The sequence below is a fragment of the Babylonia areolata genome, chromosome 2, assembly GCF_041734735.1.
Source record: "Babylonia areolata isolate BAREFJ2019XMU chromosome 2, ASM4173473v1, whole genome shotgun sequence".
NCBI lineage: Eukaryota > Metazoa > Mollusca > Gastropoda > Neogastropoda > Buccinidae > Babylonia > Babylonia areolata.
This window is the reverse complement of record NC_134877.1, coordinates 67,187,673-67,211,951: the sequence shown is the minus strand read 5'-3', so window position 1 is coordinate 67,211,951 and position 24,279 is coordinate 67,187,673. Positions and strand designations below refer to the sequence as shown.

Genomic DNA, 24,279 nt, shown 5'->3' with positions numbered 1-24,279 from the left:
ATGCTGTTGTTGATGTTGGTGTCGTTGTTGTTGTTGGTTTGTTTGTTTGTAGTTGACGTTCTTCTCGTTCTTGTTGTTGATACTGTTGTTGATGTTGGTGGTGTCGTTGTTGTTGTTGGCTTGTTTGTTTGTAGTTGACGTTCTTCTCGTTCTTGTTGTTGATGCTGTTGTTGATGTTGTTGTCATTGTCATTGTTGTTGTTTGTTTGTGGACGTTCTTCTCGTTCTTGTTGTCGATGCTGTTGTCATTGTTGTTGTTGGTTTGTTTGTTTGTAGTTGACGTTCTTCTCGTTCGTGTTGTTGATGGTGTTGTTGATGTTGTTGTCATTGTCATTGTTGTTGTTTGTTTGTGGACGTTCTTCTCGTTCTTGTTGTCGATGCTGTTGTCATTGTTGTTGTTGGTTTGTTTGTTTGTTGTTGACGTTCTTCTCGTTCTTGTTGTCGATGCTGGTGTTGATGCTGGTGTCATTGTCATTGCTGTTGTTGGTTTGTTTCAGACGGTTGCACTGCTCGCGGAACATGATCCACCTGAACATGTTCCTGGCCTTCCTGGTGCGGGCGGCCTTCTCCCTCATCCGAACCGTGGTGCTCGTGAAGGACCTGGGCTTCCCCAGGGACGTCAACAACACCGGGGACCGCATCGTCTTCATCCAGGACAGCACGGTCAGTTGTCGTCGTGGTCGTCGTCTTCGTCATCATCATCGTCATCGTGAGTCATCGTCATCATCGTCTTCGTCGTCGCGTTAGTCGTCGTCATCATCGTCGCTATTGTCATTATCACCATCGTCATTGTCATTACCATCTTCATTACCACCATCATCACCATCACCATCATTATCATCACCTTCTTCTTCTTCTTCTTCTTCTTCTTCTTCTTCTTCTTCTTCTTCAACATCATCATCATCATCGTAACAACAAATATACAGGGGACCGCATTTTCTTGATCCAGAATACCACGGTCAGTGTCGTCATCATCGTCATCGTCATCGTCATCATCATCGCCAACATCATCATTATCATCATCATCATAACAGTATCGCAAGGGACCGTACCGACCTCATCCAGGACAGCAGGGTCAGTGTCAGAAATGATAATGATGATCACAATAATAGTTTGTTTGGGTTGCTTTTGTTTTTATACTTTTATCTTTACTATTATTATTACTGCTACCATCATTATCGTTGTCATTGTTAGCAAGTCGCGCTCAATTTTGTGCGGAAACAAAGCACTTTCAACACTCAACGTTCACACGCATGCATTGCTCAATAACAAATGAGGGAAACACAAAGACACAAGACTTGAAAAACTATGAACGAAAAAAAAAAAGGAGAAAAGAAAGGGAGGGTGGGGGGTGGGGAGGGGTAGGGGGTTAAGGAGGAGCTATTTTTGGATAAAAGTAGGTTCTACATAAGGCCATACATGGAAGGCCTGAGTGCAGGAATTTGACGAAGCGAAACACTGAGATGGCTTCAAGTGTAAGGCGGTCGATTTCTTGGGTGTTCGAATCTGGAAACGCAGAAACAGGGTGGCTCTGAATTAAGCTGATCGTAAGCGAGACACGGAGCCTAGAAGTAAAGGCTGCCACACATAGATTGGATGGGGCAGATTGTTAGGGTCTGTTGTGAGGAAGAAGAAAGAAGAAAGGTAAGTGCATTGGGAAGCACGCGCGCATGTGGTGGGGAGCTGCAGCGAACGTTCTACGTCGTTTAACATCAACCACGGTATGTTGTCCTTTCATGTTCGGGTTGAAGAGTAGGTATATGCTCATGTGTGGATTCCTGTCAATGCTACTTTGGTGTTTAAACCACGTTTTCTTTCTTTGTGTGTGTGTGTGTGTGTGTGTGTGTGTGTGTGTGTGTGTGTGTGTGTGTGTGTGTGTGTGTGTGTGTGTGTTTCCCCTTTTTTTTCTGCTTCTTCTTTTTTATACATTTCTCTGTGTGTGTGTGTGTGTGTGTGTGTGTGTGTGTGTGTGTGTGTGTGTGTGTGTGTGTGTGTGTGTGTGTGTGTGTTTCATCTGTCTATCTGTCTATCTCTCTATTTATTCATTTATCAACAACCATCTACTTGAAGATCTACATGTAATGTGCGGCTTCTGTTCAAACGCGCGTGTGTGTGTGTGAGGAAGAGAGAGAGAGTATGTGTGTGTGTTTGCGTGTGTGTGTGTGTGTGTGTGTGTGTGTGTGTGTGTGTGCGTGCGTGCGTGTGTGTGTGCGCGCGCGTGTGTGTGTGTGTGTGTGTGTGTGTGTGTGCGTGCGTGTGTGTGTGTGTGCGTGCGTGCGTGTGTGTGTGTGTGTGTGTGTGTGTGTGTGTGTGTGTGTGTGTGTGCAGTACGTGCATGTGTGAGTATGCACAAGTTTTTAGATTGATATGCACTTGTATCATAATTTCTACTGTATTTGTGTTTGTGTATGATTTTCGATTTATGTTCGTATCTTGTTTTGTACTATCCCCCCTCCCCCTTCCCACCCCCCATATTCTTTGTGACCCCGGTACACTTGGTAATTCTATTCTGTTCTTCTATTCTATTCTATTATTCTATTCAGTATATCTCTCTATCTACCGATTGATTTATTCACGTGTGGCTGTCCTGTGTTGGCACAGCATTGGGAGTGCAAGCTGTTCTTCACGCTGTTCTACTACATCCTGCTGGCCAGCGTCATGTGGCTCTTCAACGAGGGCCTCTACCTGGTCCTCATCCTCTCCGTGTCCGTCTTCGCCGAGAAGACCAAAGTGCGCTGGTTCGTCCTCCTCGGATGGGGTCAGTTCAATCACTGGAGCGTTACGAATGTCACGATGCACGTTGCCATGTTGCACATGATTATTCACACTGGAGCGTTACGAATGTCACGGTGTCCGTTGCCGTGCTGCACATGATTATTCACACTGGAGCGTTACGAATGTCACGGTGTCCGTTGCCGTGCTGCACATGATTATTCACACTGGAGCGTTACGAATGTCACGGTGCCCGTTGCCGTGTTGCACATAACCATTCACTGGAGCGTTGCAAATGTCACATAATAGAATAGAATAGAGTAGAATACTTTTTATTGTCATAAAACCTTAACGTTTATAAGACACAATGGAACATAAACATGAGCATATTAAGAAGAGAAACATTCGTGAACAAATTTCGCCAGCCTTGGCTGTAATTCTGTTAGAAGGATCAATTCACTAGGCTTTGCATTTGGACGACGTACATCGATTAGGATGTCTGTGTCTGTAAGTATTGTACTTTACACAATTGTCTAAAAGGTGAATCTCATCTTCTAAACTGTTACAAGTATCACACAGTCTTTGTTCTTTCGGTGTTTCTTTATATCTTCCCTTTTCGATTTGTAAGTCATGGGCGCTGATTCGTAACATGGCCAGTGTTTTCCTGTGTTGTGTATTTGCTGTATTATTTGAATACGGTTCAATTTGATAATTTGTCACAGCGTTCTTGTAAAATTCTAGTTTAGATGAACTGTTATGTTTCTGTTTCCAAAATTTTACATATTCATTTTCAAGCTTCTTGGATAAAGTATACTTTAATCTTTTAAAACTAAAAGTGAACTGATTTTTTCCAAACATGATCTAATCCAGTGCTAGTTACTACATTTCTAATGAAAAGTAGCCACTAAACATTTTATTTGTTTGACGATACATGCTTTTATATGTTGTGTATACAAGTGAATTTTGAAAAAGCTCTAGTATGTGTATCCACATGCGTGTGCACATAGTTATTCACTGGAGCGTTACGAATGTCACAGTGTCCGTTGCCGTGTTGGACATAGTTATTCACTGGAGCGTTACGAATGTCACAGTGACCGTTGCCTGTTGGACATAGTTATTCACTGGAGCGTTGCAAATGTCACAGTGTCCGTTGCCGTGTGCACATACTGATTCATTGGAGCGTTACGAATGTCACAGTGTCATTTGCCGTGTGCACATGATAATTATTACGTACACGTGACATTTTGTATTTTCTCAACTTTTATGTGACATTGTTGTGGATATGTTTGTACTGGGCATGAAAACATAATTTTTTGTTAGTAACCCTCCATTACTCAAAAAGAAGTGAAAGGATGATTAAAACTTGAAACGTGGATAAGAGATTTATAACTACATACGTGTGAGCAAGTGTGCATGAACACACATAAGCGCGCGCGCGCTCACAAACACGCGTACACACACATAGATACACATTATACACATACACACACATGAATTATATACACACGCACACGCACATGCACGCCCACACAAGCACGCACGCAAACACACGCACGCGCTACGCACGTACACGCGCTCACACACTGAAACTGGTGAATAGTAGCTCGCCAGATCATACTGCATACTGTTAAAATCTCTTCTCAAACAACTATAAAAAAAAAACTGCATAATATCTCTCTCTCTCTCTCTCTCTCTCTCTCTCTCTCTCTCTCTCTCTCTCTCTCTCTCTCTCTCTCTCTCTAACGTGTGGACTGAATAGAATGTGTGTGTGTGTGTGTGTGTGTGTGTGTGTGTGTGTGTGTGTGTGTGTGCGTGCGTGCGTGCGTGAGTGCGTGTATTCAAAATATGTCATCGAGTTGTTTCCATCACTGTTTGCTCTTTGTATGAACAACTATCTTTTCCAGTATATAGAAAATTATTGATTAGGCGAATCGGGATTAGAAAATTCGGGAACAGGAAAATAGGGAATAGTTGAAGAGTGATCATGCGAAATGTGAATATGTTAGTAATTAAGTGAGGATAGGCGAATTGGGAATGGGTGAAGCGGCAGTAGGCTAAATGGAATGATGACATCATTGTCTTGTTTGTGTGTTTTCAGGCTCTCCGGTGATCTTCGTCATCCCGTGGGTCATTTGCAGGATCAAGTTCGATGATATGCTGTAAGTGGTGTGTGTGTGTGTGTGTGTGTGTGTGTGTCTGTCTGTCTCTCTCTCTCTCTCTCTCTCTCTCTCTCTCTCTCTCTCTCTCTGTCTTTGTTGGCCAACTTGTGTAAACAAAGTAAGTCTGTATCATAAATCGGTGTTCGGTTGTGTGTGTGTGTGTGTGTGTGTAGTGATTTTTTTTTTTTTTTTTTTTTTTGGGGGGGGGGGGTACATTTCAGTGTCAAAGATGAAGGTCACATCAGTATGTCTTTTAGCCAGATATCCATTTTATCGGGAGATAGGGGAGGGTGGTTGCGTTGTTGTTGTTTTTGTTTTTTTGTTTGTTTGTTTTTTGTTTGTTTGTTTGTTTTTTGTTTTTTGGTGGGTTGTTTTTTGTTTGTTTGTTGTTGTTTTTTTTCTTTCTTTCATTTTTTTGAGTATTGTGATTCCTTTGCAGGAATAAGTGCATAAAAAAAATTATCACAAGGAAGTCGTGGAGGCCTCACCTCTCTTGTCTCTTCTCTTTACACTTTCCCTCTCTTGCTTTCTCCCCTCTCTCTCTCTCTTTCTCTCTTTCTCTCTTACAAGCACACCCATACATGCACACACACACGCACACATACACACGCACACACGCACACACACTCACACACCACACACACACACACACACACACACACACACACGCACACACACACACACACACACACACACACACATATTATACTTGAACTTGTGTGTGGAGTGATTATGTATTGATTGTTTGTTACTCACATGTGAGCCATCACCTTTTTTTTTCTTTTTTTTTTTAGTGAAAATTAATGGTAAGCAGAGTGAAAAGGTCAAAAAGCCAAGGAATTTATTAATTAAAGAAAAACAAAAGCTTGACAAGATACCGTATTTAACATCTAATTGTAATCATGCTTTGTGCTGCTGCAGATGCTGGAACGTGCACGTGAAGGCCAAGTTATTCTGGATTCTGAGAGGGCCCATGGTGGCCTCTGTTGCTGTGAGTGTTCCTGCTGTTGTTTGTTGTGAATGCTGTTACAGTGCTTACAATTATCATCAGTGGTTTCTCCATTGCAACTGGGAATTCATTTACAGCTTTAGTCTTTTGTGAAGAACTATGACTCTCAAACTAGAAGGCTACACTGTACTGGCTCTAAGTGCCGCAGCCTTATTGGGGGAGAGGGGGGGTTGCGGGGATCGGGGGGGGGGGATAGTTAGCCTTTGGGGACCATCCCAACATCGACTATCCTGAATCCGATCAGCTGCAAAAATACTAAACACAGAGGAACACTATGTCGATTGTGAATAAGTGCACATGAACTTGAAATTGAGCGTGGACGTCACTACAATGTAACTAGGAAAGACCGGCTATGTAAATCATGTGGAATTATAGAGGATGAACTGCATTTTCTGGACAAGTGTAGTGTGTACTCTGACTTGAGATCTCGCCTACTTGTGACAGTTAATTCCCAGTCTTCTAATCATTGACCAGATGGCACTGGCAACACAATAATCCAAGGGCCGAGTTCTCTGTTGCCACAAAATTATTTCCAACCAGAACTGGCAAAATACATATATGAATGCTTTAAAGTTCGCAGTCCATAACTATGTCCTATGGAATATCCTGCATGTGCTCACAACTTATTGCTTTTACTTTTTGTTTGCTTGTTGTGTTTAGTTTATAGTATCCATAATTCCTATGATGGTTTTACGACAATTAAATGAGTTCTGAGTTCTGAATCCAACCCTCAGAGCCAGGAGAGTGGGGATGATGTCACTTGGGCAAGACACTCTCCACTATAATCAAATCAAGTCTGGACCAGAGAGTCAGCTCAGCCAGCAGTTGTTATCCTCTGCTGCTCTGATTGTCATGGCCGAACACGGCTGACTGTCATACATTATCCATCATCATGGTTCTTATTTCATGAGTCGAGTGGCGGCATCGTGGCAAAATTGATGGCCCGACTGCTGGGGAGGCGAGTGTCCATGGGTTCGAATCCTGTGTGTGTAAGACCGATATTTTTTAGCACAATATGTATGGATGCATTGTTTTATTCCCTTTGCTGCTGTACACTTCTTCGTTGTTGTTCAATACAATCATCGGTGTGTGTGTGTGGGGGGGGGGGGGGGTGCGTGCGTGTGTGTGCGTGCGTGCGTGTGTGTGTGTGTGCGTGCGTGTGTGTGTGTGTGTGTTGTTAACCTCAAGACAGTCCAGATATAGTCACTCATTCGGGTGTGTAAGTTTGTTGGTTTGTTTGTTTGTTTTATCCTAATCATCAAACAAAGCGTTGCCATTGGCAATTTAACGTGTGCAGGTAAATTTTGCATTCTTCATCGTCATCATCCGCATGCTGTTCTCAAAACTGACCGCATCCAACTGCCCAGAGTCCAAGAAAGTCCGATACAGGTGAGGAAACCTTCTAGACAGGTCAGCTCGTTTTCAGCGTGCGATTAATTTAGTGCGCTCACGCTTATGTATGCGCGTGTGTGTGTGCGCGCGTGTGCGTATTTGCGTGCGCGCGTGCGAGCGTATATGTATACGTAGGTGCGCTTGCGCGCGCGCGCGTGTATGTGTGTATGTGTGTGTGTGTGTGTGTGTGTGTGTGTGTGTGTGTGTGTGTGAATTCGTGCCAAAGACCAGAGTCGAACCCATGTACGCTTGTGATTGATTAATCAAGAGGATGGCATGGTTTTATTCCTGTACCAAGCGGGAGTCCAGCTGATGTGCACTTCAGCAGAAAACTGTGGTAGTGTTAGTGTTAGCGTGTAAACGTGTCAGGGAAAAAGATTTATCAACAATTAGCAACCAGCTTCTCGCTTGTGCATCACACTATCAGAGCACACAATCAGCCGAGTTGCACCAGATCTGGCGGTGCCTTTAACCTTTTCGCTTAACAAGACAAGACGAGAGAAGCCAGTTCACGTGGATGTGTGTGTGTGTGTGTGTGTGTGTGTGTGTGTGTGTGTGTGTGTGTGTGTGTGTGTGTGTGCATGACTAAGTACGTGCTTGTCTGTGTTTGTGTATGTGAGAGTGATTTCGCGCGCGCGTGTGTATGTGTGTGTGTGTGTCTGTGTGTGTCTGTGCGTCTGTGTGTCTGTGTGTGTGTTTGTGTGTGTGTGTGTGTGTGTTCGTGTGTGTGCGTGTGTGTTTGTGTGCTGTGTGTGTATGCGTGTGTGTGTGTTCAAACTTAAGTGCCTCCGTATCCGTGTGTGTGTATGTACATGCGTGCACATGTCTGTGCATGCGTACATAACTACATGTGTGTGTGTGTGTGTGTGTGTGTGTGTGTGTGTGTGTGTGTGTGTGTGTGTGAGCGTGTTCGCTCGCGTTCGCATGCGTGTGTGTGTGTGTGTGTGTGTGTGTGTGTGTGTGCGCGCGCGTTCGCGTGCATCAGAGTTTGACAATATGTCGGTCTGTGCTGTGACAGGAAACTGGCCAAGTCGACGCTGATCCTGATCCCGCTGTTCGCCGTGTACTACATGGGTTTCATCTGGCTTCCTGACGGGCTCAGCCCGGCCTCCGACCTCTTCAAGCTCTACGTGGAGATGCTCTTCAACTCCTTCCAGGGCTTCCTCGTCGCCCTCCTCTTCTGCTTCCTCAACGCTGAGGTCCGTGGGGTGTGGAAAGAGGGGTTGTGGAGTAAAAATGTTTTTTTTTTTATGCACACACACACACACACACACACACACACACACACACATATATATGTATGTATGTGTGTGTGTGTGTGTGTGTGTGTGTGTGTGTGTGTGTGTGTGTGTGTGTGTGTTTCTTTTTATCACAACAGATTTCTCTGTGTGAAATTCGGGCTGCTCTCCCCAGGGAGAGCGCGTCGCCTACACTACAGCGCCACCTTTTTTTTTTCTTTTTCTTTTTTCTTTTTTTCTTTTTCCTGCGTGCAATTTTATTTGTTTTTCCTATCGAAGTGGATTTTTCTCCAGAATTTTGCCAAGAACAACCCTTTTATTGCCGTAGGTTCCTTTATGTGCGCTAAGTGCATGCTGCACACGGGACCTCGGTTTATCGTCTCATCCGAATGACTAGCGTCTAGACCACCTCTCAAGGTCTAGTGAAGGGTGAGAAAATATCGGCGGCTGAGCCATGATTCGAACAAGCGCGCTCAGATTCTCTCGCTTCCTAGGCGGACGCGTTACCTCTAGGCCATCACTCCACCGATATATCTATATATCGAGAAAGAGGTGTGTGTGTGTGTGTGTGTGTGTGTGTGTGTGTGTGTGTGTGTGTGTGTGTGTGTGTGTGTGTGTGTGTGTGTTTGTTTGTGATTATTGAGGTCGGTGGTGAGGGGTTTAGTAGCAGTAGGAGAAGCAGTAGTAGTAGTGCAGTTGTTGTTCTTCTTCTTGATGATGATGATGACGATGATTTTTATATAGCGCCTATTTTCGGTTAGAGACCAAGGTCTAGGCGCTTTGCAAACACAGAGGCATTTGCTTGAGAGGCTGTCTGCATGGGTAGCACCAACCGAGAGCTGCTTTAGGTGCTCATCATTCATTTCCTGTGTCATTCAGTCAGGTACATGTGTGCTGCGGACAGCTATGCTAAAAATGTTCCTGAATGTGTAGCTGTGTAATTTTATCAGTGATCATCGAGGTTGGTGGCGAGTGCTGCAGAGAGATAAGTCAAACATTTAATGTTCTTTGACGTGTCAGTGTCACTGTGCGTGATATTTTTGAATGCTTAAAAATGCACATGCTCACTACGATCGGCCTCGGATCCACTCTCTTTACGCATACCCAGATTCAAACACTCGACTATTGGCCGCCGTTCTTTCTCTGTTTCTGGACCTTGCGATTGGAATGAACTTCCTTTTTCGCTTCGTCAAGTCTCCACACTCAGCTCTTTCAAGTCTGGCCTTAAAACCCACCTCTTCCAAAAAAATAGCCTCCCTTGCCTGCCCTTCCTTGTCTTTAGTTTCTACAGTATTAGAGTTATGCATGCGTGTGAATGACTGGTGCGAAAGCGCTTTGATTTGTCTCTACACAAGATCCAGCGCTATATAAATACCATTATTATTATTATTATGTATTACACAAACTTACACTTGTGTTGACCAGTTGATTCTGGTTGCAGGACTCTGGACCTAACGCAAACATTCAGCTGACAGGCCTACAGTATTACTTTCTTGACTCAAGTGAACCCGACAGCTGTTTAAGGCAATCTCTAAGCCATAATTCTATAACTGATCAAACACTACATTTGTCGTTGAAATTCCCCAAGTCGCACTATATTGATCAAACTCCACAGTTGTCATGGAAATTCTCCAAGTCATATTACTGGCCTAACCCCACGGTTGTCCAAGCCATTCTCAAAGTCGTATTCGCAACTAGACCCCCAGCCCCACTCCTACTTCCCACCCACTCGTATTTTACTCGTATCAACTTTAATCAAGCCATTTCCTTAATTCTTCTTCTTCTTCTTCTTCTTCTTCTTCTTCTGCGTTCGTGGACTTCAACTCCCACGTTCACTCGTATATACGCGAGTGGGCTTTTTACGTGTATGACCGTTTTTACCCCGCCATGTAGGCAGCCATACTCCGCTTTCGGGGGTGTGCATGCTGGTTATGTTCTTGTTTCCATAACCCACCGAACGCTGACATGGATTACAGGATCTTTAACGTGCGTATTTGATCTTATGCTTGCGTATACACACGAAGGGGGTTCAGGCACTGGCAGGTCTGCACATATGTTGACCTGGGAGATCGTAAAAATCTCCACCCTTTATCCACCAGGCGCTGTCACCGTGATTCGAACCCGGGACCCTCAGATCGAAAGTCCAACGCTTTAACCATTCGGCTATGGCGCCCGTCAGTTCTATCTCATTCACCCCTACCCTCCACAGCTATGTAAATCAGTGTCTGACATGTCACTCCCACCCCAACCCAAAAACAGGTGGTGGTTTTAATTTAAGAACTGACGGGTAATCAGCATCTGAAATCGAACCTTTCAGAACAGAGTTCATCGACAAACTGGTTTCCGCCCTGAAAGTCAGGTTGTTCAGGACGTAGGTCTTGGATCGATGATGGTGTGCTGTTCCGAGTGGGAGAGTCGTATATAGGGCCATTTGCGGTCAACTGGGGACTGTAAACAACAGGTGGAGTGATGGCCTAGCGGTAACGCGTCCGCGTAGGAAGCGAGAGAATCTGAGCGCACTGGTTCGTATCACACCAGCAGTCGCCAATATTTTCTCCCCCACAACTAGACCTTGAGTGGTGGTCTGGACGCTAGTCATTCGGATGAGACGATAAACCGAGGTCTCTGTCCAGCATGCATTTAGCCGCGCATGTAAAAGAACTCACGGCAACAAAAGGGTTATCCCTGGCAGAATACTGTAGAAAAATGCATTTCGATAGGAAAAAATAAAATTCCAGGCAGAAGCCCCACCCCCTCTACCCCCCGAAAAAAATATAATAAAAAAAAAGTAGCGCTATAAGTGTAGCGACGCGCTCTCCCTGGAGAGAGCAGCCCGAATTTCACACAGAGAAATCTGTTGTGACAAAAAGAGAAATACAATAATACAAATACAACTTTTTTTTCTTTTTTTTTTTTTACTTCAGGTGCAGAACGAGATCCGCAAGAAGTGGCGCATGGTACGGCGCGGCAGAGGGGGAAGCTGGCGCTCACAGCCCTCCAACGGCTCCTGCCTCCGCCGCGGCGCCACCACCACCAACCACAAGGACGCCATGCGCCGCAACTCCTCCCACAGCCGCTCCTTTCTGGACAACACGGTCATCACCACCAGAGACCACCACCACCACCACCACCACCACCAAGCGGACACTCCTGCTACTACTATGGCGGCTGGAGCCGGCACCGTCGACATGAACGGCCCTGACCACCACCACCACCATCATCACAACGACGTGTCGGGGGTGGACGAGGAGTCCGCCCAGCTGACGTCCATGGGCGGAGGCGGCAGCAGTGGCGTGGAAGTGGGCATCCCGCTGTGTGTCCGGCAGGACTTCAACGACAACCACGCCCCCCCGTGGGCTGATGACGAGGACGATGATGATGACTGTGTGGCCGACACAGGGTTCTGTGAGGACGTGGTGGAGGAGGAGGAGGAGGAGGAGGGGGGCAGCTGTGATGCGATCACGGGGTCCAGGTTCAGGCAGGGTGGTGGAGACAGGTCCCAACTTCTTCCCCGTCATTCCTCAGCCGGCTCCGGGAATGACGTCATTTTCCCTAACGTCAGCGCCAAGGCTGGGGAAGATGGTGTGGGCAATGATGTCATCAGAGCCCAACACCACGCAGGGTACGACGTGTGCCATGACGTCAATCAACCGCCAACCGATGGCGAGAAACGAAACTTCAGTGAGGTCACCAGAACCTGTGACGTCAAAGGGTTCGTGCCAAATGACGTCAGCAGGAAGTGTGATGTGGAGGTGTTCCAGACGGGGTCATCCAACTGTTGTCACGCCGAAAGGCATAACGGCGGCACCAGCCACACTTGTGTTGAAGACGAAGGATGTGATAGGGAGACAACATGGATTGTAGGGGAAAATGTGATATTGACGTTCGGATGTGATGAATCTCACCGGCCGGATTTCTGACCGAAAATGAAACAAAACAATGACATTCTTGAGCTCTGTCATGGGTTACATCGATCAACAGAGTCAGTGGCTGTAAGAGCACGCTACATTTCACGAAATTTGACCGTCATTATCATCAGTAGTACTGCCGTTGTTACTGTTGTTGTGGTGGTGGTGGTCGTTATCACTGTCGTGTTTGTTGTTGTTGTGATAACCTTTGGTGCCTATTATCCTACAGCCATAATTTTGTGTGTGAAGGAGAGACCAAACAAATGCGAGATAAGAACTGGGAGAGTTTTCGAAGCTTTTTTTTTCTTCTTTGTTTTTTTAACTCTCTGTGCGCATGCATGCGAGTGTGTGTGTGTGTGTCTGTATGTGTGTGTGTGTGTGTGTGTACTTATATATAACATAAAAATCATATATGTTTCACAAGTATCTTCATCAATGATGACAATGCCTCGTACATTTTTGATCAATGAGATGGGCTGAAAGTATATAAAGAGCGTTTAAACCAGATTCTGCATCCTGTAAATATTAAGATAGATTATTTTTTTTGTTACTGGTTTGTTTTTATTCTTGCATTAGCTAATTTCAATGCACTGTATATCAGTTCAATGTTGCGTGGTAACCTCTCAGATCTTTTTTTTTTTTTCTTCTTCTTCTTCTTCTTCTTGCAACTATTCATCTCCAGCGTGATAAGTCACGTGTTATTTATTGTGCACGGAGTGAAAGATCTCAAAATCTGAAAGTAAAAAGCAGCCACTGCACGGGTCGATTTAGGTTGGTAGGAATGCTTGTTATCATTGGGGGCTATGAACAACCTGAACAAAGAAATAAACATGGTATAAATTTCTCAAGATGATAATCAAATATGATACTATGGTGTCAGTTGTTGGAGCTCTGCGTGTAGTGTGGAGGGGTGTGTGGGGGAGCGGGCGGGGGGGCAGGGAGGGGTAGGGGAGGGGGGCGGGACGGCATTCTGCAACGTTTATTCTAAGGCGCTCATGTGCCAAAAACAGTGTCCGTTAGGGTCTGAATTCGACTGAATCCCGCTCTCGCCCTTTCTCCCAGGTTGGACTGGAAAATCGGAAAGTCATTCGGATGAAACGATAAACCGAGATCCCGTGTGCAGCACACACTTGGCGCAATGGAAAAGAACCCATGGCAACGAGAGTGTCGTCCTTTGGCAATTAACTCTCTCCATACGAACGGCGAAAGAGACGACGTTGACAGCGTTTCACCCCAGTTACCATCATCAAAATATTGCAAGCGGAAGGCTCTTATACTGAAGAGGTGAATGTTGACAAAGAATACCACAATTCTGACGACGGAAGCTAAAGGTTGGGTCATTCAGACACCCACTGGACATCCGAAGGGTCTGTGTAGAGGAGAAGAGAGGACTGGCCGTACTGAGTGAGTTCAAAAAAAGCATCAACCATCTGTAGAGGAAGTCCACTCTGATTGGTGTGCATGCACTCAAGACCTGACTAAGCGTGTTGGGTTACGCTGCTGGTCAGGCATCTGCTTTGTAGATGTGGTGTAGCACATAATATGGATTTGACCGAACTCTGTAACACCTCATTGAGAAAATCGAAACCGAAACTTGGACTCGTACCACGAACCAATAATTATATGTCCATGACTCGTGAATACTTGGACATCGCACAATCTTACGCGACATCACGGAGCCCGGGCGCCATTTGATTCAAACCAGTCAGGTGAGCCAAGATGCCTCGACCAAAGAATCAGAAAGGAGACAGCAGCCACAGAAATGTTAGAGGGTGCTCGTGCTGCCAAAAAAAGCGAAGAGGAACGGTGAATTGTGTGTCAGTGCTGATCTCGATCTGGTGCAGCAGAGAGGAAAACATCGACATTGAAAGCTGCTGAAATTTTTGAAAGTCAGGACCAACAGTGGACATCGATACATAAGATTTTCCAGCTGACTCGACTCGTGTCAGATCTAGAATGCCCTAACTGCCAGGAAACTGGACTTGTCTGCCAGTGTTGTGGAGGGACAGAAGTGTTGAGGAGGGACAGAATGGTGGCTTAGCATCGAAGCTGGCACTGACATGTGATGGCTGTGGCTATCAAAATAAGTGAAATATCGTCACCATGTGTGCAACTGCAAGACAGTGACTGCAAGAAGAAAAAAATAATACTGGGCAGGTTTTACATTGATCAAGTTGTTTAGAGATTTTGTTGAGCATAATCGGTTGGTCTTCTTGTGCTTTCGATGGTGCTCAAGTTATGTATCGATAACGCGTTCCTTACGATGCACACGGTCATATCAGTAAGAAGTCGTTTGTGATGTCCTGCTGCTCTTCAGTGCGCCATGTCGATTTCATATTTTACTTTTTTAGTCAGTGTTGGTGTATGGTTATTGTATGAGGAAAGGGTCTCCTTCTTCCACTTGATGACCAACATCAGTATGTTGATGAAACTGTCGTGTTGTGGAGTATTGTGAGGGTACATACATTCTCCTGGTCTGGCAGAGTTGGGAAGTTCCCAAAACCAAGGCTCAATGAGTTGATACAACTCTAGACTGTATAGTTTTGCTCAACCATGATGCAGTTCTCTTGAGAGTGGATGGTCTCTTGCTCTCACTCTCTCTTCTCTCCCTCTGTCCATTATCACTCATTGTCACAGCTCATTAGAGTTTCATAAGGGAACATTGCTACAGACGGAGACATTTATTTTCTCTGCTTCAATTAACACTATACTAGTATTGCAGCTTGTGCATTTTAGTAGTAATTTTTAGACAGTTCATGTTAGTAGTTCACATGTTGCTTCGTCTTTCAGTGTTTAAGTGGTCATTCTAAATATCATTTTCAAGATCAAAGAAATTTCCTGCATCTCAGAACAGTGTATTTGGTGAGCAGTGAAACATGACTGTCTAGTCATGATCAGAAACAAAACCTGCTCAAATTTGTCAATATGTTCCCAAACTCTGATTTTGTTATGCAGTTTGGGAACTCAGGGATAAGGGAAGTAAGAGATACCTTTTGTAATCATGTTTAATTCATTGCTTTTCCAAGAACTAAAAGAGAAAAGCATAAAACGTTTTTCTCTGTTTTTGAATTCTATCATTTAAAGTACAATGGTATTTTACATTTACACATAATTATTATGAAAATATAGCAAAAAAAACTTTTGTTACTTTGTGTGTTAGCTGCGATCAGTCATCACGCATCATGATGGAAAACTAAAAATTCATTATCTACTCCACATTTTGATAGCGAAATTACTTTACCTGTTTGAAAGTAACTTGATATAGATCTGCAGTTTTTGTTGCTGTTTTCTTCATGATGCTTTATGACAGATGTTTTGCAGGGTTTATGCAGATCAGCAGTGTACATTGTAAATTTGTATGCATATGAAATGTGTATTGTGTTCAGGTTGAGAGTGTAAGAGACAAAATATGTAATAATAGTGTGCACAAAAGGAAACATTAAAGTGGTTTCTGATTAATGTATTACTATTATTATTATAGTAAAAAATGTTGATGATAGACACAAATTAATTGTTATTGATGAATAAGGATGTTTCTCAATTAGCACCGATATGGGAGCACCACAGTTCAAAACCTGGCATTTATTTAACTTTAAGTAATCATGGTTTGTTGGAAGCCATGGGTGCTCTCCCCTCTCTCATTCTCTTCCTGTGTTTCTTGGTTACTTCTCTGTTATGGTGTGAATGGTTTTTGTTTTTTCTTTAATCTTTCATTGAGTTTTTCTTCCCCCCCCCCCACCCCCCCCCCTTTTTTTTTCATCCAGCTGTCAATTGTATCCATCCACATTTATCTATTTATTGCTCTGTTTATTTATTTCATTCCTTGTTTGCTGGTTACTTAAGATAATTGATTAGTGTATCATTAATCACCAATTCTTTCATTAAATTCATTAATTAATAATCAACTTTCTGTGTGCAACAAATTATAAAACTGATGACCCTCTCCCCTTTAGAAAAAAAAAAGAAGAAAAACAGATTAAAAGCACAGTTTTGGGAGAGAGAAAGCGACTACTGACATCATATAATGTGTTATGTTTCACAAGACTATAGCGTATACCATCTGAGAATCATTAGTTTCACATAGACTGAAAGAAAGCGTCTAGTTGTGAAGACTGATTCATGTACGCCACAATTCTGCTATAGATATTAGATATCCAGTATTTAATAATAATAATAATGGATACTTATACAGCACAGTATCCAGAAATCTGCTGTAGGTGCTTTATAAAAATGCTTTTGTTAACATAAAACATCATATCTATGTTACATACACACAACAAAATGTGACTACACACACACACGCTGCATACATACATTTTAACATACATGTGTATCTAACAGCTACCACAACACATAAATTATGCACACATAGGCAGGCACAAACTTACATAAACACACGCACATGCACACACAATACACATTAATATACATGCATGTAGTTATGTACACATACATATGTATACACACATAGTCAAGCACAGCCAACGCAAAGGAAGTGGACCTGCCACAATTGAACTTATTTTATTTAAAGGGATTTGCAGGGTGGGGGGGGGGGGGCGGGGGGGGGGGGGGGGGGCAGATGACTGACCTATCCAGCTTTACTGACCTATGTATTTTCAGGTCTTGTCAAGTGTTAATGTTATGTTTTTCAAGCAAGTGTAGGACCATAGCGCTATTCGTGATGTATGACCACTTCACCCCTCCACAGAACACTGCTGGGGAACTGACCAGTGTGGTCTGCTAGGTGCACGCGAGTGTACATGTTCACCCCTGCTCTAGGTGTGCCCAGGACTCATTCAGCATTTAGAATATTGATTCCCACCATCTGGAAATTCTGTGCTAGAATTTGTCCTCTTTTCAGTTGCTATTTCTGGCATTTGCCTTTTTTTCTGCCTTTTTTATTTATTTATTTTTTTATTTTTTTACAAGTCTGAGTGGATCCATGCACCTATATATATTTTTTTTTCTAGAAAACCTTGGTTTTTCTGGACTTGATGATTCATTGCTCTGTCTGGTTTCTGTCTTGTAAAATTTGTATTCCTTTTTGCTCAACAGTTGAGAACATGTGGGGGGGGGGGGGGGGGGAGTGCCTATTGACAATTAATGGTTTTATATAGCCATATATATATATATATATATATATATAATGTTTTTGTGTTTTGTATTATTATGTTATGTTCAAGTCAGTTATTTAATCCTCTCTTCTGGCAAAAAATTGACAAAATGGTCAACATTACCAGCACGTTCAAGGTTTATGTGCATGAACTGGTGCAAAATTTTCTTTCTTTCTTTTTTTTTTTTGGTTAGGTTCTGCAGGATCTATAGATTGTCAGTGCTGATATGGCCCTGTGTGGTCAGCTTGACTTGACTATACACAACATAAGACAAAGATGCTGAATGTAAGCGTTTGGTTGATCACCTTTCCTCCAAAAGCCTTGCACATTATAAGGGTATACCAGTATATATATATATGGACAGTGTATACATACGTATGTCCAAGTAGGGCAGGGCTTGAAATACCAACCCATCCGAAGGATCATGATTTTCCAAGACAGCTGAAGCTTCTGAAAGACTCTCCACTTGTCAGTTGGGCAGCCAGTTGTTGGCTGTGTCAGTGAACGGGTGAATGAGCAGCTGGCTTTAAATTCAGGGCAGACTGATCACATTTCCTTTGACCATTTTTCAACTCAGCACCTACCACCCTCCCATGCTTTTTATCTCCCCATGACAACTAAAACTTATCCAGGAATTTCTAGTCCTGTAGGTGTACATGGATATATTTTATACACTTTTTCACACAGTGGAAGGGCACAGCACTGAGGTACCTGGATGCACACTGTATGGTAAAATATTGAATTTTTTATGGCCAAAGTGTTAGTGGAATACATTCATGTATATATTCACAATATAACTTATACTGTATGGGTACATGAATGTACCTATGATCACAATATTGGGGTATAATGCATCATAATTCATATTTCAGTGGTATAGGGGTATATATATACACACACACGCACATATGTATACATTGTCCACAGCACTGGGGAATGTGGACATACTCCAGTGAAAATAGCATCCCTGCCTTTTGGTAATTCTGTGCTAGAAATTTTCTCTTTGAAAAAGCTCTTTATAGTTTATTTCTGCCTTTTTTCTTCCTTCACTGTTGTCTCCTGTTTCTGCCTTCCCAGCCCATTCCCCTTTCTTTTTTCGAGCAAGCCTTTTCTCTCTCTCTCTTTCTTTCTCTCTTTTCTTCATTCTATGATGTACTATCTGTGCTGGTTTGTTCTGGCAATTAGGAAGTAACATTGTATTTGTTAACACTGGGATGGGCACTACCTGTCCATTCTGCAGTGTTATTTGCCTGTGTGGCCTTTTTTCATGTATTTTTCATTTGGTTTAGAAGTATTTTTTTCCCTTTTTTAAAAATAATTTTTTGGTTATCTGTGGATGATGAATTAAGCATGGGGGCCGATGTCCTCAGCAGGGCCTAATCTTATTTACCCTAAGGAACTAAATGGTTAATCAATATAAATTGTCCTCAACTGTGATTTGTAGGTTCATTTTAATGAGTATTTGTTTTTTTTAAGCATGTGACAGTTTTGTGTTTAACATGGTTGGACAGTTGTGTAGTTGGGCAGTCCTGATATGTCCCTGTTTCAGTCAGCTGGACTATAAGCAACAATAATAATTATGATGCGGACATACAGCTGTCCACAGCATCGGAGTAAAAGGATAAATATTGCATGTTCACAGTATAAGAGTATGCGAATGTGGATACATATGACCACAGAATAAGGGATCATTGACATCTGTATGCCCACAGAATAGGGGAAGTGGGATGGAACTATCATTTCAAAAGAGGGGGAGCAGATAATCGCCATCTACGGACACAACTCTTTGTCAAAGAACGAAGGGTTCTTTTTTTCTTCTTTTTTTCTTTTTCTTTTTGTACTCCAACTTGTATTGTGTTCTGTGTCATGAAAATCTGTAATAAACCTTATTTTTGTATGATTGCATGAAACAAAACAAAATGCTATTCTGTGTTAGCACAATAATCATCAGTATACATGTCTTATTCATAGATTGGACATTCTCAAGTATTATTTTTATTCATGAGAGACACACAAAGACAACTATCACATATGTTCACACTGTATCAGTGCAATGCATAATTATAATATTGCTCAATTAAGTGTTCTGCAATACAACTGATGTGTGGAGTGTTTTATTTTGTAAATGTTTGTGAGTCAGTTAGCATACACTCTGTGTATTTTTGTTCAAATCTGCAAAAGCATACATTGTGTGTCCATGCAGTTTAGTGATATTTATTAGCTGATCATTGATGGTTTTCCACATACATCACTCTTAAACTCTTAAGATTTATCCATCTTTCCACATTTAAGACAATAAAAAAAAAAAGTACCACAACTGTGGCTTTCACAAAGACACAGCAGATAAATAAAAGTTGTGTCCATTCATATCTTCAAATAGCACATTAATACATGCAGTACTATAATCTACACTCAAAATTCCACTGTTTTTGAGACACATAGACTGGTTTACTGTATTCACCACAGCATCCACAGATTTTTAATTCACACTGATCAGTCACTCATCACCTTCACTGCAAAATCCTTCAGCTCGCACAAAGTAATAAATATGAAATAATAACCATCATAATGACTTATCACGTGCACATTAACAAGGAGAAAATAAAAAAAAAAGGAACATCACTAATCATGATAATTTGAATTCAAAACACAGATTTGGAGAATACATCCATTACGAAGAATTCCTCCTTGACCACAGATTCCATTATTCTTTGCTTTTTTTGTTTTCACAGGAAAGTCATATGGCTTGAAAACATCATGCAGTATAGTATGTCAATGGTTTCAAGGAAAAAAAGAAAAAGATTGTGTTTCCTGATGCTGTCAAACACAATATAACAACAACAGAAACTACTGTCCTGCTTTCAAGGAGGCAGTACAGCAAGCAGACTCATCCATGGATATAAGATACACAACATGTTCACTTGAAAGAAAAACAAAAAGAAGGAAGAAAAAAGAAGACAGGGGGAACGCAGAAGCAGCGGATCAGGTTCCAGAACTGTGCATAGTTCCAACGCACTAGTTCGCCATTCACAGCCTACCAAGTATGCTGCACCAAAAAAAAAATGTTTAAATACGGCAAAATGAAGATAAATCAGTCAAACTAATAACAGAATAAACTTACTCTTGTTGCTTATTAGTTCTAGTCCAGCCAACCGCACATGGCCATATCAGGACTGTCAAACCATACAAATGCTCAACCATTTCAACACAAAACTGACATCTACAAAAAAAAACAAAAAAACTACTAAGACAAACCCACAAATCATAGTTCATGACACAGTATCCCAACCATTTAGCTCCTCATGGCAAATAAGACAAGGCAATGCTGAGGACGCCAGCCATGCCGCTTAATTTATTTAAAAAAATCATCAAAAAGGAAAAAACAATACTTCAAAGCCAAAAAAAAAAGCACATAAAAAAAGATCATATAGGCAAATAACACTGCAGAATGGGCAGCTAGTGCCCATCCCAGTGCTTACATGTCACTAACCTTTGCCAGTTAAAAAAAACCATACAACATGTACATCATAGACTGTTTAACACAAGTGAGTCTAAAGAGAAAGGGTAATGGACTGGGAAGGCAGAAAAGGGAGACCACAGTGAAGACAGAAAAAAGGCAGAAACAAAGAGAGTGATAAAAAATAGGAAATTTCTAGCACAGAATTTCCAGAAGGCAGGGAAGATATTTACACTGAACAAAATAAACTAAAACAGAATCAAACATATACGGAAGGTGCGTAATTAAAATTAAGAATATGAAAAAAACAATGGACCATGTTAAAAAAAAAACAAAACCCAACCTAAACTCTCAAATACTACAAGCACAATCATTCTAACCCCACTTGTTAAAACATACTCTGCAAGCCAAAACGATTTGTTCATCATGATGTAACTTTTTTTCAGAGGTGGTGGATGGAGAGGAGGTCTTGGGGAAACACAACAAAAGAAAAGCTTGAACGTGAAGTACTATCATAGACAGACAGCCAGCTGACCAGAATGAATGAATGAATGAATCTTTATTTTCCAACGGTGAAGATATTAGCACTTTGGCCGACTTACACATCTGCCGTTGTTCTAAGAGACACACAAACATGTACGCATATAAATGTAGTTATACTGAATACTTAATACATGTATAATGTACGAGTATAACACAGCGTCAAACTGAGAGACACAACATCGCTCACATCTGTACGGAACGGAAGCGAGTAACACACACACACACACACACACACACTAACACACCAAGGGAAAAACAACAACAAAACCCTAGCATGAATGCTACACATGAAGGAGGAACTAGAACACTACCATGTTTCATACACCCCATAAACCCACCAGGAAAGAGAGAGAGAAGCTAAACACAAAACAGCACAAGAGATGACAGCATCCGGAGATCTCACTTTAAACATAGGCCATACCTTGAAATGGACAATTTTACTTATAAAAAAATAAATAAATTAAAAAAAATTTAAATTATACAAACCAAACGGAACAACATATTTTTTAACATGAACACTAATACACTACAAAACTTAACAAACCCCAATTAGGAACACTATGCATGTTGCAAATTGCCCAGTAAAACCCAATGTCTGACAGACATTCATACTCTGTACAGTGCAATACCTTTATTCCATACTCGCATCACTCCACAACAGACACTGGTGCTAAAAACAAGGCATACACTTAACATGTTCTACACAGACCACACAGGCATATGTAACACACAAAACACTCACACGCATGCACACAGTTACTCACAAGTGCAGTAACATGCAAACACAATATTACCCACATGCACGCAAACACATACAAGCATACAAACGCATGATTGCACACGTCTGCAAACACAAACACACAATTAGAAACAGTTCCAGTCAAATAATAATGGCAACGCACTGCTTCAATATCTAAGAACACACGGAGTAAAATTTAAAAAATGAAAACCTGGCAACCCTACTACAAATAATTTAAAATCAATCTGAATCCAGTCTTTCCATTAGCATTCTCTCTCAAACAGAATCAGCCAAGGTCAGAATAAGGCATGGATGGACTGTCAGTGCCCTCTGATAACCACTATCACATGGTCCAGTGGCTCTGAACAATCCAAATAAAATTCTCCAACTCAGGACCACAAAGGAAAAAAAAAAAAACCCAAACAAAAACATGCACCACCACTTACATCAGGACCACACCACAAAAACAACCATTCTGAAAATGATCAGCAAAAACAACATCCAACCACCATAACAAAGTGATCATCCTTCAATGGATGATATACCATCTGCACAAAAGATGCTACAACAACCTTCCTGTCAGGCCTCATATACCTGTTTTTGTTAGTTTCAGTTAAACTCTCATAATATGTGTGTCAAGACGGAGTCCCATGGACCTACATTTTTGTGATTTAGTGAGTCCCTTGGACCCTCAGTTTCAAGAAAGAACAAGAGAGGCAAGGCCTTCAAGACTCACTTGTGATAAATTAAGTCCCCTAGCATTAATTACAGAGTAATTTCCCTTTTTTTAGTATCCGCACCAAAACGTTTGCAAATAAATAAAACTTCCATGCTTAGCAAAAGAAGTTCCTGTTTGAACAAAAAATGATAATAATGACTCCTCTTGTTGTTGTGTCAGAATAAGAGGTCAAAGTGCCAAGTTTAGATAATACAAAATATATATATATAAAACAGTAAATGCAGTTTGCATATAATTAGGCTTCATTTTTTATTTTTTTGTGCCCATCCCAGAGGTGCAATATTGTTTTAAACAAGATGACTGGAAAGAACTGAATTTTTCCTATTTTTATGCCAAATTTGGTGTCAACTGACAAAGTATTTGCAGAGAAAATGTTAAAGTTTACCACAGACACACACACAGACAACCGAACACCGAGTATAACATAGACACTTTGTTTACACAAATCAGTCAAAAATAACACAAAAATGTGCACTGATCGTTTTGACACACTCTTCAAACTCAACTTTAAATGCATGTTATTTCATGTGAAGATCAAATAGTGCGGGTGCCATGTTTGTACAATTAGCAACCATCAGTGAAGTTGCAAGCATCAGCAACTGTTCCACTGTTCTTTCACTATTTTTACTTCTTTTTTATATATATATATATATATTCAATGATTTCAATGTGGCAGCTGCACACACACACACACACACAAAAATGATCATAGTTGGTACCTGACAAACTACTGTTTTGGGGTGAAACAATTTGAATTAGTACAACATCCAGATTTTTATTTACGACAAATAATTGTCAAACAACCTTTTTTCAATGTTTCGTAACATCAATTCTATACCTTCAACATCCAGTACAAACAAGACATACATATAAATTCAAGTGTATTTGGTAAGCAGCAGTAACTCGAGTCCCAAGACAACACATCTACCACTGCAGTGATTTACCTTTTACACAAACACACAGATAGTCGTCCAAATGATAAACACAAAGCAGCAATCAGTCAGACAGACAACAAAAAAAGCCCAGAAAGTTTCAGTCGGTGAGGAATCTTCAGACCACAGCAGCATGACCTACATATCTATTTTTATCTTTATTTTTTTTTTTAGAAATTTACACCGTCTATTGAAAGAAAACAAAACTAAACATCCACCCAGCCAAAATCTCTCCACAGAGAGCGGCACTGTCAGAACCCTAGTTGACCATTGGTCAGAGGTGTGTGTGTGGACAGACAGACATGAGTGGTTGGCCTCTCAGTGACCGCTGTGGAGGG

At 41.8% G+C, this 24,279-nt stretch overlaps 1 protein-coding gene across 5 annotated transcripts in view; it reads left to right on the top strand.

Annotated features, from left to right (window-relative positions):
* LOC143276550 (vasoactive intestinal polypeptide receptor 1-like) overlaps window positions 1-16,943 on the top strand; it is a 251,435-nt gene extending 234,492 nt beyond the window's left edge. For all 5 annotated transcript variants that reach the window (XM_076581141.1, XM_076581150.1, XM_076581123.1 and 2 more), the window contains 7 exons: window positions 497-662; window positions 2,601-2,757; window positions 4,810-4,870; window positions 5,792-5,861; window positions 7,177-7,268; window positions 8,290-8,470; window positions 11,434-16,943. In XM_076581141.1, coding sequence (XP_076437256.1) covers window positions 497-662; window positions 2,601-2,757; window positions 4,810-4,870; window positions 5,792-5,861; window positions 7,177-7,268; window positions 8,290-8,470; window positions 11,434-12,429 — 1,723 coding nt within the window. In that variant the 3' untranslated portion in view covers window positions 12,430-16,943. The remainder of the gene's footprint in view (window positions 1-496; window positions 663-2,600; window positions 2,758-4,809; window positions 4,871-5,791; window positions 5,862-7,176; window positions 7,269-8,289; window positions 8,471-11,433) is intronic.
* Window positions 16,944-24,279: the final 7,336 nt, after the last annotated feature.